This window comes from Musa acuminata, chromosome BXJ1-6, assembly GCF_036884655.1.
Source record: "Musa acuminata AAA Group cultivar baxijiao chromosome BXJ1-6, Cavendish_Baxijiao_AAA, whole genome shotgun sequence".
Lineage (NCBI taxonomy): Eukaryota > Viridiplantae > Streptophyta > Magnoliopsida > Zingiberales > Musaceae > Musa > Musa acuminata.
In genome coordinates, this window is record NC_088332.1 from 41,242,160 (window position 1) to 41,257,289 (window position 15,130).

General features: G+C 37.1%; 1 protein-coding gene across 1 annotated transcript; it reads left to right on the forward strand.

Annotated features, from left to right (window-relative positions):
• Positions 1–430: 430 nt before the first annotated feature.
• Positions 431–14,012, forward strand: LOC103989847 (uncharacterized). The gene is made up of 20 exons (XM_009408793.3): positions 431–1,195; positions 2,970–3,438; positions 3,540–3,622; positions 3,806–3,919; positions 4,003–4,191; positions 4,453–4,518; positions 4,791–4,847; positions 5,712–5,834; positions 5,932–6,051; positions 6,120–6,227; positions 6,316–6,496; positions 7,381–7,557; positions 7,638–7,798; positions 7,877–8,189; positions 8,322–8,566; positions 8,651–8,779; positions 12,301–12,490; positions 12,907–13,132; positions 13,404–13,559; positions 13,685–14,012. The coding sequence occupies exons 1-20, from the start codon at positions 482–484 to the stop codon at positions 13,776–13,778; spliced, it is 3,915 nt and encodes a 1,304-aa protein (XP_009407068.2). The 5' UTR covers positions 431–481; the 3' UTR covers positions 13,779–14,012.
• Positions 14,013–15,130: the final 1,118 nt, after the last annotated feature.

Here is a 15,130-nt window from a genome sequence, read left to right on the forward strand (position 1 = left end):
TATTATAATTATATTTTCCACAACCAATTCTATATAATTAATTTATATTAAATATTATTTATTTTCGATCAATCTAATTTTTGGGTTAGTCAAACCAGTTCAATTGAATGAGTTTTAAAAAAAATAAAATACGAGAAATAAATAATTAATGATATTTTTGTCCAAGCGAAAAAGTATGAAAGTTCTGTGTGTCAAAAATAACATAAGGGCGTTTTGAGGGAAAATAAAAAAATAAAGACATGTTTGTTTTCGTGGAAAATCATCCATATATGTATTATCTAAAATTATTAATTTCAAGGTATTCAAGTCGTCAGCCCGAATCCGATTCTTCTCGGATCTTACGAAACCCGAATTCGAGAACCCAAACTGCTTCATTTCAAACCAACGTTGGTCTTTTCCCGCCCATTTACACCCTACCGATTCCGTCCCTTCCATCTCATTTCCAATCCCAACAATCCCAATAGAGAACCACGGATACCGAATGGATCGCCGGCGGCGGCCGGATAGCGATGCCACGCTGCCTCCTTCGCCGTCGCCTGCGACCCCTTCCCCTTACCTTCGCGACGTCTCCAACTACAATAACCCGAAAACCCGCCTCCGAAACCCTAACCCTAACCCTCTTCCTCCCTCTTCTCCTCTCCCTATCTTTTTCACCGCCTCCAAGAGAACTCCCTCCTCCTCCGCCTACGCCTGCAGTCGACGCCGCTGCGCCTCCGGTGCAGCCCCGGCCTCCCTATCGGAAGCCGCCCGCCGCCGCCTCAAGGTCCTCGAGCTCGAGCAGTCCCGGTCCTCGCGTAAAAACCAGGAACGACGCGAGAAGTCTCTCAAGTCTTTCGCAGGATCCATCTCCGCTTGGCTCAATTTCCTGTTGAAGGACCCCGATTCTTGCGGTTGTCACATCCCTCCCTGGTTCGGAGACAGGCAGGATGGTGTAGCTTCTAATGGGAAGCGCAAGAGTCTCGATGAGGGAGCTGGGCTGGGCGGACGGTGGTGGAGTCCGAAGCGCAGGAGGGATTACCCCTTGCGAGGGACGTCCGATGATGATGCATGGAGGAGGGAATCAGCTATCTTTTCAGTGCTGAAGGTGTCGTTGAAGGACGTGTGCAGCTTGGAGGATATGATGGAAAGGATGGAGCACTTTATGAGTAAGAAAAGTTGCAGGGAAGTCCTCTTCATGATGAGTCAAGTTTGCAAGGTTAGCCACTTCACTGTAAACTTTGTCCGTCTTAATTCTTGCTCGCATTGCCAATTAGATGAGTGCTTGTTTCATTAATTTGCTCCAACTTTTCGAGTATTGTTATATGTCTAACCTTTGAGGAATGAGACCACATCATTGCACACTTTGTTTAGTTTCCATATGAGCTCTCATACTCTAGTCAGAGCTTCAATGCAGATTATGAAAGTTAAACAGTCTGTCACTAAGAAAAGTAGAAAAATGGTGCAAAATAATATGATCTGAATAAAATAATAACAAAAACAGTAAAGAAACAAAACACTGAAAGTTAAAAAAAAGAATCTGGAGGCACATCAGATGCTTCTTTGATGTGAAAACTCACTTCTATATGTGGGTATTAGTCAAGATTCTCACCTTAAAATGCAAACAGTATCATCCTTTCAATGAGCACAGTAATGGAGAGACTTAACGAAGCCATTTTTAGCACCAGAGCAGTAAAAGCAGTATTTAGAGAGCAAGAGAGGAATGATAAATAATTTGAAATTTTCTCATTGAGAGACCTGAGAAACCACTTACAGCAGCGAGTACCAAATGCAGAACTTCAAACGAGATTCACAAAATTCTCACCCCAAGATACAATCGGTATAACCCCTTTTGTCTGTATAATATAGAGTCTTGAGGAAACCCTTTTACCATCAGAGCATCAAAAGTAGTATTCAGAGAGCAACAGAGAAATGACAAATAATTTGTTTTCTCATTTAGGGACTTTGGCTTTCAGTACCAGAGTACCAAAAGCAGAAATAGAAAACAAGATTGCCAAGATTCTCAACCAAAGATACAACCAATATTCTCTTCTGTGATTTTAATCATAGAGAGTCTTGATGAAACCTCTTTTACCATCAAAGCAGCAAAATCAAAACTCAGAGAACACGATTAATATGTCTAAAATTATTTGAGAATTTTCTCATGGTGAGACTTGATGCAACCTCTTTGACTACTAGAGCAGTAGATGTAGAACTCAGCAGAATTAAGATGGCCGAAATAATCTAAAAAGTTTCAGTTATACAACTGACTGACGCGGCTTGGCTCAGTTAGCGTATGTGCGTTTGAAATGTTTTCTTGGATCCACAACCCCCTTTTCTTCTGAAGCTCCAAGTGATTAAGGATTCAATGGGAGCCCTTTTGTCCTCCCTTAGGTGGGACTTAAAACAAGGTGTGGAGACATTAGGCATGGGCTATTTCAAATATTTCATCTTATCTCTCTGATAATTTTTTTCTTTTCCATATAGGTAAATAGATTATTAATTGGAAACAAGATACCATTTAAGGTGCAACTTTAATCCATCTGAGAATCAAAAAGAAACTTTTGTGTTGTCCAAGAGTAGCTACATAAGTTACTATGTATAGATATGCATGTATCTTTTGTGTGCACCACTTCAATATTCAGTATCTTTCTTTATGCTGGATAATAGCAATAGTAATTTTCTTTAGTATTGCTGGAATGACGCTTCTCTAGAAGTTATAGCAAGCCATACTTATAGTTCTTTTCTTAATTGTTTTTTTCTATCGACATTAGCCCTAGAAAAAATGTCTAAGTTATAACTTTTAATACGTTGTCTCCACTCTTATACTTTTCTATCATTGGTACAACATTTGTATTTTATAAGAGACCAATTTAAGAACTTGGTGCTGACTGCAGTTTTCTTAATCATATCACACTTTTGCAGTCATGTTAATTATGAAGTTTCCAAGACTGCTTAACATATTATTACTCATTTGAAATTTACTATTTCAGAGTATAGACGAAGGTAGACTGAAGATGAAAGCACACTGTCCACTAGTAACTGATCTAGGGCTGAAGGAGAAGGCGACTAGAACTCTAATGTCGTATAATCCAATGTGGCTCCGTGTTGGGCTGCATATCATTTTTGGTGGTGACTCCTTGCTTCTGAATGAAGAAGGGAAATCAGAGCAGGAATATCTGTTTCTCAAGATGATGATAGAGGCACATTTTTTTTCTCAAGTTGATATTGCAAAGTCCTATGCATATAATAAGCTGGTTGATGGCCTCTACAGGCCAGGTTATTATGAAGCTTTGGGAGGTATAATATTAAAGAGGTTTCTGTTGCTTGTTGCCTCACTTGACAAAGCTAAGTGTGAATGCAGTCTTCCTGCTAAATATGGCATTGATGGTGTTGATGGTGGCTCTCCTCTGTTGTTTGACCATCGTTGTCATATAAAGTCGACTCAGCAAGTTGTCAATGGTAAGTCTTGAAAAAGGAGTATGATATTTCTATTTGATATCTTATTGAAAGTTTTGGTTTCTGCTCATATTGCTTGACTCAGATTTTTTTTTCAATTTTAGAATTTTTATCACAGGTAATGCATGGGGAAGGTAATCTTCTTCAACATCTTTTGACTCTGGGATTTAAAGTGAATTACCAACAGGTATTATGAGAATTATGTTCTTAATATTTTCTTATTATATTTTTTGGTGCAGATAAAAGCTTATTTGGCCTTTTTTCTCCTATGCAATTTGAATTTTTCTTTATCTTGCGATTTGTTTCATCTGAATTGTCATTGCCATATGTCTTTGTTCATGTTTAATGGACATCTTCATCTTATTCACAGATTCCACTTTCAGAATATGATTTCAATGTGCAAAATCTATTTGAAGATATTCAGGATGGCATACTGATCTCTAGAGCCATTCAACTCTTGCAATGTGATGCATCTATACTCTCAGTAAGAATCTTGATAAATATCCTAATACCTTTTAAACATATTTTAGATTTCACTATAAAACATGTTGTCCTTTACTTGGACAGAAAGTGTTGGCTCCTCCTGATACTAGCAAAAAGAAGTTGCATAATTGCAACATTGCTCTGCAGTACCTTAAGGTGGTTGGTGTGTCCTTGTTTGATGCCGATGGAACTCAAATTCTCGCAGAAGACATTGTAAATGGAGACAAGGAGTTGACGCTTTCCCTACTCTGGAACATTTTTCTGAAGTTGCAGGTGTAATGTGGCTCCTTATATATTGTACTATTATTTTGTAACATTTCTGTTCCATTTTTTGCGAATAAGATGGTACCTGCCTTCAATATGTACTTTTTCACTTAATCATCTTCTTCTGTTTCTTATCTTTTGAAACTCAGTTCTGAATGCAGTTCATTTATTGAAATTTATTTCATTTGCCTACTTGGTCATCATTTTGTAGGTTTCCATTATGAATTTGATAAATGAGGTTTAAAATGCCTTTTTATTTTACCTTTGCAGGTCCCTTTGTTAATTGAAAGAGCTTCTTTGGTTGGGGAGATAATTAAACTAAAGATATCTTCTATGGTATATCTTCTACTATGCGCTTGAAATTCTATTGAATTAAATGGAGTTTATCTTATTCTATATTTAAATTTCCTGAGTTTGAAATAGTCCACTTCTAGATTTGTATTTGACAAAATTGAGTTCACAAAGTGCTTTAGGATAAAACAATTACCAGAGAAATTGGATGTTTTAACATCTTAGACAATTTGTTTCTTCCTGACCCCCCAGCACTACCTTTGTTTTCTATATATGTACAACTCCTTTCTGATCATTTTTTTCTGTTTCAATAATAGGATGATCCAGACTATGGTTCAGTTACAATCATGGACCTGCTTCTTGAGTGGATACAGGTACTTAATTAATTTTTTTTTGCCAAAAAAATATTTCTTTTATTTGATAACTAGGTTGATGCTTCCAGACATAAGTGTTTTCTTTTTATTGCTATGGTATTGCTTGCTATAGCATTTCATGCAGTTTATTTCATTTGGATATGAGTCCAGAGTGACACATAGAAATCTAACCAGTGTGACACAAACCTAACTCACAAGAAAGGCTTAACCTCAAACCAAATTGAAACCAACTGGACCTATACGTGCTAACAACTATTTAACTGTTCAACCAAGGATGATATTGGACCAAATGTCTTGGTATATTTTCTGCAAATGGTACAGGTCAGACAAGATGCGAAAACTATTACTTGTTTTTGAGATCTTAAAACTTGACTCATATCATCATTGAAATCAAATTTAACAGGACTTGACTCAATAGATCAAAAATATATTTCATATTAGATTGACACCATATAAAGATCCAAATAGATCCTAATCTAGCAAAACGAATTATTTAAATACTTAACTCTGAAGATCCTTGAAGAATTTAAAATCTTGTATACCCAAATTAATTCTAAAAGTAACCATAAAATATATTTAAAAACAAGAGAAACTGACTCAACCTTTGCTATATTCAACTTAGCTTTTATTTGATTTAGTTTGGACTTTCATATGGCTCTCGAGTGTGATCCTCTTTGTACATAGACAAGTTTTACATTGGGAGGTAGTCTATTCACTGAGTTGGGCATGAGTTTGAGGACTTTGCATAAGGTTTCTTCCACCATTTGTGGTTTTACAAATTTACTTGTAAAAAACCAAGAACTAAATGTTGCCATGATGATTTTATCTTGTTTAATCATTGAAGTTTCTATAATTCCTCTGCAGGTTGTTTGTGAAAGATATAATATCAAGGTTGATGGTTTGTCTTCTCTTATTGATGGGGAAGCTCTTTGCTGTGTCATTTATTATTACTCAGATGTAAACTTTCATGGTGGTTTTTCATCCAAGGTCAAGAAAATTAAAATGTGCAGTAGCTCATCAATTTACAAATCTTTCATTTTGTTGAACTTTTATTAACATAAATAGATTGTGATTGTATATTCAGGAAAATTTGGATGAGAACAATGAATGTGTAGTAAAGCGACTCAATTTTGGTCGTACTGGTTCTTCTGGCAACTTACTTTCAGTTCAGCGTATCATCACAATTATGGGAAACTTTCCTGAGGTTGCAACTAATTTAGTTACTCTTTTATTTTGGTACACCCAATTGATTATGTTTTATGCATTTAACAGGTGTTACACATAAGCGACATAATAGGTGATGTTGCATCCTTTGATGAAAAGAGCATGATAATTCTTATTGTGTTTCTTGCCTCTCTATTGGTTTGCCGAAAAAATTTGGTGAGGCTTTTTACACAAATAGCTAAGAGATGTCCTTGACATGGTTAGGCTTCACTAACATATGCATGATTACATGACGCACTTATAGGACCGAGGAAAAATGTATTGCCTCATGAGATGGGACTGGGGCCAGGATGTTGGACCATCAACTACATGTTCTCCACTATCTGAGAACGGTTTATTTACTACATTAAAGTCTCAGAAAAACAAGATGTCTAAGTATTCATGCCCACTGCAAAACGGAGAATTAAACAAATATGATACTGAAGGTTTGACTTTTTGTTAATAGTGTTTGAATTGTCAAGACATTATCAGTGTCTTTTATCCATTTCAACTGAAGTTGGATCTACTTATGTATATGATAAGGCTTTTTCTAAGGTTTTTTCTTTATAAACCATGATAATGATATTTTCTGAGAGATCTCTGAAGATGTTAAGATACTACAAGAATTAATTGAGAGGAAATTGACATCTCTTTCCTATGTGACCTGATTTTTTCTAATAAACAATTAATAGAATATTCAAAACAATTACTTGAAGGACATATTTCAACAAATTTTAATGGCTTAACTATGAACACAAGTTATGGCTATATTTCTACACTATAAGCATGGAAGCAAGGTTTCTTCAGGGTCATGGATTTTGAAATTAATAATTAAATGGGTTATTTACACATTTAATATTTTTTCTTATCTATAGGAGCCTGAAAAAATAACTGTAACATTTTCAAATTAGCTGCAACATAAACAATCATATGTGGCTTAGCATTTGTTATACACCACAAGCTTTTGGCAAGAAAATAGATCAGAGATAAGTTTTGTTGGATGCATTAAATTAATTGAAGAATATTAGTTCATGTGCTAGGATCATTTTGATGATCTTAGCTGCTCATATTATCATTATTGTGCTATTTTTTAATGTACTTGTTTGTACAAGGCCTTATCTATTATCCTGTTATTTATCTTTGATGCTCCTACTCTATATATAATGGTTAAGTAGTTTTCTTAATTAGTGAGCCTTCTGAATTGACTCAGAGAACGCTATCTTTTTCGTTGCTGACATAACTTATCTCATGATTCAGTAACATGAAAAGTATCATTTTATAAACCTGTTAACCTTAGATGTAATGCACTAAAAATATGCTATCTTGCCAGAATGGGCTGTGAAAATCATACAATCTCAGTTTAGAAGATTTATTGAGAGGAACAAATTCTTGAAGATTAAAAACGCAACATGTGTTCTGCAAGCTGTTATTCGTGCTTGGCTAACTGTGGCTTTTGGCAGAAAATCTTATGCTGTTATTGGTTGCTCCTTTTCATCCTTATTTACCGGTAAAGAAAGTTATTGATTTTTTAAGAGTTACTTTTGACAAGAGAGATTTTGACTGTGGACTTCTTTAAAAAAAATACAGGACAGTATGATAGATATATGAAGTTTATGATTGAGAGGCATAAGTTTATCCACATGAAGACATCTGTGAAACTTATACAAAGTTCAGTAAGGTCTTGGATTGTATGGAGGCGCCATAGGGCAGAAATTGCTCCTTTAGAAAGCAGAAAATTCTCCTTCAATGTAATTTCATCCACTTCTCTGCAATCAAATATCAACAGCATGATTTGAGTCATAATATTAGTACCTTATTCATTGCAGAGAGAGCCCACCTGTGCAGAATTGGAATATTTTCAGCAGCAAACAATGGCAGTTGTTCAGATACAGAGTGCTTGGAGAGGATTTAGTTTGCGGAAGCATCTTTTGATGAAAAGATCTGCTACAATTAAAATCCAGAGCCATTGGCGTGCTTGGTACACAAGGACGAACTTCATGAGTATGGTTAAATCTGTCACAAAAATCCAGGTTGGTATCCGTGGCATGTTATGCATGAAGTCCTTTAATCGCTTCAAATTTGCTGCTATTGTAATTCAACAAGACACCAGGGGGCAGCTTGCTCGCAATAGGCTTTTAGGTACGTCTTTTGTCCAAGCCTTGGTGGCTAAATTGAATCGTATGTTCTGACAATTACACCATGCATCAATTGTTTTATGCAATCAGTTCTGTAATGTTCCAAATCCCAATCATTACATTTTGATGCACACAGGTGCTTCTTCACTTCAATCCAGCAAACTGCATTTTGGATCATCCAATGTGACCAAGCTCAGCAAGATAAAGCATCTTGAACTGAAAATAGTACTATGTGCAGTAGTAAGGATACAGAGATGGTGGAGGCAAGTTATAATGTGTAGATCACAAACTATAGCAGTAATCCTTCTTCAATCTTTTATCCGTGGGTGGAATGCCAGGAAAGCAACCAACAAACTGCGTTACAGCATCATCACAATTCAGGTACGTCAAATTTTGTTCTTTGGTTAATACATTTCAGTTTTCTGGTCGATTCTTTTTAGAAGGAATTTTTCTTTTTAACTGCAGAGGTGGTGGAGAAATATTTTATTTCATGAATTGAGGAAAAAGTCAGCTCACATTGTTCAGGCTCACGTTCGTGGTTGGATTGCTCGGCAAGCAACTAGTAGAGAGAAACACTGCATTGTTTTAATACAAGTATGTCATAGGTTTTTTTGATAGTTTCTCTGACATTATCGTTGAAATTTGTTTCAATTGTGATTATATGTGAAAAATAGACAAAGTATATACGTTTTATGCTTGAATCATAATGAATTTTGTTTGAGAGAATAATTGTATGTGCAGAAAAAGTATGAAGGTATTATAAACAACTTATTGTTCATACTTCATACTTCATTCTTCACATTGCAAAAGTGAGATAGCTAAACCAGGAAGTGTAATTTTCTTTTGTTGGGCCAACAAAGAGGCCTCTCTTGGCTTGGTTAAATGTAGATCTACATACTAATCAATAGTTGTTCATAACTGACGGTTGAATACAATTATTTATTCTGGCTTTGAATAGGTCATGCCTAATAAATTTGTAAATTTTCTCTGTTGAGGTATGAAGATCAAATGATAGTTTGATTGATTTATGTTTTCTAGTAGAAAAAAGGTTGAGATAAAACAGGAAAAGTTTATTTTGCATCATTCTTATCAACAATAAAATTTATAAATGTCAGAAGAATCATGAATATCTATGTTTATTTCAGTGATTTAAAAAGCGCTAGGCGCCAAAAGGCGCCAAGGTCCAAAAACGCCCGAGGCGCTAGGCGCTCGCCCAGGCGCTCGCCCGAGCGAAGCGAGGCGCTAAAATATAAAAATATAAAATATAATTAATAAATATAATTATTTAAAAATTTAAATAAAAAATATAAAAATATATAATATAATTAATAAATATAATCACATTAACAGTATAAACCTGCTGACGGAGAAACGAGGAAGCAGCGGCGACGAGCGGCGGCAGCGGCAGCGGGAAAGGGAAAGGGAGCGGAAGGCGCGAGCAGCGGGAGGCCTCGAGGGAGGCGCGAGCAGCGGGAAGGCTCGCAGGAGGCGAGAGGGCTCGCGGGAGGCACGAGCAGCGGGAGGCGTGAGCAGCGGGAGGGCTCGAGGGAGGCGCAAGCAGCGGGAAGGCTCGCAGGAGACGCGAGCAGCGAGACGGCTCGCGGGAGGCGCGAGCAGCGACAGCGGCGAGCAGCGGCAGCGGGAGCAGTGGCAGCGAGCGACGAGATCGGGATCGGGATCGAGAGCGGCAGCGGCAGCAGGTTAGTGTTGGGTTAGGGTTGGGGTTATATCGGTTTAGTTGGTTCGATTGAACCAACTAACAACCGAACCAGGACCGAACCAGACCTAAAATTCTGGTTCGGTCGCCTTGGTTTACCCAGGCGCTCGCCCGAAGCGCCCAGCGCCTGGGCTCGGGCGAGCGCCCAGGCGGCGCCTGTTTGAAGCGCGCCACCTGGGACATTAGCGAGGCGCTCGGGCCTCGCCTCGCCTCGCCCGAGCGCCTAGGCGAGCGCCCGAGCGCCTTTTGCAATCACACTTTATTTAGATCATTAAATTTATATAATTAAAATCCTCATCTTATTCCTTTTCTTCTCCATCATCCACCTTCACCATCTTAACTTCCATTACTATTGCTTCTTCTTTGCTAACACCAATTGCTTAGCAATTCCATTAGCTCAGACATCACCACTATAAGCATCTCTATCTCATTATCAGTACATATGATCTTGTCACCCAAATATCATCTCCACCATCATTTTCACCATCATCACTTCTACCAACCTTGCCATCTCCATCTTCATCACCACTAAAATTATTGCATCCATCACTACTATAATTATCTCCAGTGCCACCATTTCTCAAAATCTATCACTATGCCTACCGGCGACACTGCTGTCATTACCAATATCAACACCATCTTTGCCTCCATCAACACACTTCTGACAGTGCCAACTTGATCATTACCATCTTGAAATGATGTCCACAATTACTTCTGCAACTATTTCTGACACCACCTTCTGCAAAGTTAGCTACCCCACTAACAATCACAACCATTTCCATCATTATGCCACCGTTATTGCCACCAACATTGTTATCATGTCCACACCACATTCCAAGAATTCTCTGCATTAACATCTTAATGACATACCATTGCAGGACATCTAGGATATCACTGCCCAAACCACCTCCATCAACACTACAGTTTGACCACCACCATGAAAATACTATCGATATTCTAGTAAACATAATATGATTATCAGATGGCTTATTACTGGAATATCATGGAATTCTCCTTGCTATTGGTATTATTGAAGGAATTATGTGTAGACTATGTGACTCTAGATATCAGTGAGACAGACTGACACTTTGCAATGTCATCATTATAAAAGGAATTAATATGTAAATAAATATTGTCTAGAACTACATATCAAAACATTTGATATACTAATGGCACATCAGATAAACAGTATAAGTTGGATTGTTCGAAGGAAATGGTATTGTTTCTGTAGCCATAAGCCAATATAACCCAGTCAAACACCATTGTCTGACATGGTGCATGATTCAGTTTGATGATCCCTATTGGGTTTATAAATAAAATATAGTTTAATTCAGTTCAAGTTACTTTGTCAAAATGTTTTCTTTTTTATATTCTTGGTTTTTCTTATTCTTTGTTCTGTTTTGGATAGCAAGCACTGGCATGTTAATGGGCAATTTGATGAAAATAAATCCTCATTTTGGAGTTTTGATTAGATAAGATATTCATCAGAACTTTCTTGATTTGATATAATAAGAGCAAGATTTGTTTAGTGATCCAAACTCCTAATGATCGTTGCATATGATGATAATAGTTATTGGTCCTAGCACATGAGTAGATTGATTAGATTAGATATCACTGCAATTGGTTGCTAATCAACCTTTTTTGGCCTTTTAAAGTTTAATTGTTGTTGTTAAGTTACAAAAAGTTGTTGATCTTTTCTGTGGGATCTTGTAATATGGATTTTTATCAATTAAAATTTTGCTTTGAGTTGTAGACAATGTCATGAGAATTATGTACTGTTTTCTGAGAATTATCATTTTAGTTTTTAACTCTTATAGAAGTACATTTGATATCCATGAGTGCATAAAAGATAAATAAAATTTGCAAAAACTGTAAACATAAATTAAATACCAAGTATTGTATGTCATTATTATCTCAATTTTCAAGTCAACTTACTGATAAATGCATGCATTGCATGCATAGATCTATTCCATATACTCATACATGTGTGTTCATATATAGAAGTCATATACATGTTTTTACTGCTCAGGCATAAGGCTACTGCTTTGTAGCCTAGGTAGGACAAATTTTGAAGTCTCAAAAGACATTTTGGGATTTTTATGCTTATGCCATCTGTCTTTGTGAACATACATATATGAACATGCAACTGATTGAGCTTTACTTGTATGTTGCCTAGAATCAGGTTATTGTTCTGTTCCTAATTAGTGAAGCCTTATCTTACATTGGTTCTGCATAGCGGGAGATTAAAGTGCCTACATATTTTCTATGCATGCATTTTAGTAGCCTCTACTAAAATATTGCTTTCCCAGACTTGTAATGGAACAGTTATATTACTAAGGGTTTCTTGTTTCAATTTCTTTCATTCTTTAGTAATCATTTGATTTTGCATGTTGTTCAGTCTTACTGGAGGGGCTATCTAGTAAGGAAACATTCAAGACAGCAACTATTTGACCTACGATGCAAGTTGAAAGTTTCCACTGCAAATGTTGAAGATGATGTGCAACTGATTAACAGGCTTGTTGCAGCACTTTCAGAACTCTTTTGCTGTAAAAGCATTAGATATCTCCGCCATACCTGTGCAACATTGAGTAAGACTTTTCCTTTTCTAGTAATTCTCACAGATTGCCAGTGTGTGTGTTTCTTATTGTGATGATCATTAACCAGCTTTATCAGTTAGGTTCCATCTTTTAACATGTTTTATGCTTTTCCCTAACTTGAGTTGCACAATTCACTCAGATGTCTAGACACATTTTTATATGCTTTATTTGATACATCCATGATCTTTGTTAGATTTTAACCATTCTTTTAGCCATTGGATCAGTTTTGGGTCATTTGTTTTAGTTTTGGTATCAATATAAACCAGCAATCTAGGATATAGAGAAATTTCTGACTCTATATCAACACCTGAAAATACATTCATGAATTCTTTTGACACAGGATAATCAGTTTCATAGCAGCTGTGAGAGTTTAACTTAACATGTTTTATGTTATTATTCCCTTTCAGGTAATGCGACAGAGCATTCTGAGAAATGTTGTGAAACAATGGTTAATGCTGGTGCGATAGACATTTTACTCAAGCAAGTTCGTATGCTCAATCGTGGCATTCCTGATCAGGAAGTTATAAAGCATGTGCTATCAACTCTGAGGAACATTGTTCGCCATCCACTGCTGTTGCAAGTGTTTATAGATACAGCTCATTCTGGAGAAATAATTTTTCAAGAGGTGCTCAGGTTTGGCCACTTGAAAACTCTTTCTTCAGAATATTTGTGTCCTTTTCTTGTCTTCTTCTATTCAAAGACATACTATCCGTCTCTATGTTTATTATGTGGCCATAAAATCTTTCACTGGTGACTTGCATCCCTGTTATTCTGTGCACACGAATGCATAATCGTTTTGCACGTAAATCAATATAATGAACTTACAAGTGATTTAGGGATTTCCTTTTATTGTTGTCCGTGCATATTGATCTTGCTTTTGATTCCTCTTGGTGTTCTTCTACAGGAGCAAAAATGAAGGATATTTTGTTGCTTGTGATCTTCTTAAGAGGCTGTGTTCAACACAAGAAGGCCACGAAAGCATCCATAAATTACATGGCCATGTACGGAGGTTACACGTTCTTGCCCAGGATCTTCAAAGGAAAGCTGATCTGCAGAAAAGGTTCGATGAAATGATTCCTTTCGTCTTCGTTCTCTTTCTTTTTTTTTCTTTAATCTATTTGTGCATCTCTTTATACTTTAGGGGGGCCGATCCTCCCGTTAACTTGGTATCTCAAATTATTTTAGGAGGGTTGGTCAGGCTGGCAGGAGTGACATCACACTCCGCAGACTGAGGGAGGCCGTTCACCTTTTACAGTTAATTTTGGATAAACGTAGTTGACAAAATCTTATGTTGCGTTCGAGGAAAATTGATTCTCATGATTTAACAGCCTGCTGTATTCTGAATCTATACAAATCGCATTTGTGTGCAGTGATCAGTAAGTTGTACCAAATCATGTAATATCCTGGAAGTGTATCTCTGTTACTTCAGTGTCGGATTAATGCGTAAGTGTGAATACTGGTATTACATTAGATGGAAAATTAAAGTTTGCGTTGCAATTTCCTTTTCTTTCTCTCTTGAAAGCGTGTTTATGATGCCAACTAATTACCTCATATTTTAGCTTTTGTACTGCTCCATCAAACTATAATTCATGTTTTGATTTATGTGTAAAATCTTTGTTGACGCTGAAAGCTTTGGACCATAATGGACTAATTTGATTGGTGTCGTGCTCAAATTGAAGGCCAAGGAAATCTATGATCAGCTGCGGTGGATGCATGTTGGCAATCCATCGATTGGCTCTCTAATGAATGCACCATCTGCACAAGGCGGTTCCACAAAATCGGCTGATGCTTTGTATTAATTGGAAGTTTGTACATAAAATTATATCAGTGATTTAAATAAGTGTTATGGTGCTTGTCTAGGTGCTCAAGCTAGACGAGATGCGGCCCGAGCACCTCATGGGTGGATTAGGCGGCATGCTTCAATGAGATACCATCTGGGCACTCAAACCTAGGTGACGACATGCTTCAATGAGGTGCCATATGGGCACTCAAACCTAGGTGTTGGGCGTCTTGGGTGCTCGGTCCAAATAAAGTAATGGAATAGAGATTTTTATGTTTAGTTTGGTTTAACAGTAGTTAGTTGGTTCGATTAAACTAACTAATCAGTTTCTTACCCATAAAAACCACCCATGCATGCTCGTGTAATCTCAAGCCAACCTTAGAGTTGCTTCTACCTCTGCTATCGACGTATTTTGTTGTTGCCTTCGCCGTCGACTCTTTCTACAATTGCCTTCGTCACAAACGTAACGGACCAAGCCTTCCTCTGTCACGACAGACGAGTTTGATGACCTAGTAAGAGCCATAGCTTTCTATCATCGTTATTTTATATGTAGTTCTTCTATTGTCGAGGGAGAGGATCACATGTTACTTCACCACCGACAGACACATTCTGGATCTTCCGCCATTGCCACCGTTGCTGTCCGTACATTTCGTCGCTCTATCACGGGCAAAGTTGTAAATGAGTTATTTAATGTAATACTCACGTATGTTTGTGTCTTTCGGTTTGAGTTCATACTTTACATAACATATAGAGGGCTTGTAGAGGTTTGACAACCATTATTTGGTTAGCTTTTATGGTTATTTCGGGCTTGTAAACGCAGGTTGTGTGTAGTCGTCATATAGAAGCAAAAT

Bases quoted from the DNA above. Each gene is read 5' to 3' on its own strand.
- LOC103989847 (XM_009408793.3), top strand. From the start codon at position 482: ATGGATCGCCGGCGGCGGCCGGATAGCGATGCCACGCTGCCTCCTTCG. The intron at 4,192-4,452 runs GTGTAATGTGGC...TTACCTTTGCAG, and splicing joins ACATTTTTCTGAAGTTGCAG to GTCCCTTTGTTAATTGAAAG. The intron at 4,519-4,790 runs GTATATCTTCTA...TTTCAATAATAG, and splicing joins AACTAAAGATATCTTCTATG to GATGATCCAGACTATGGTTC.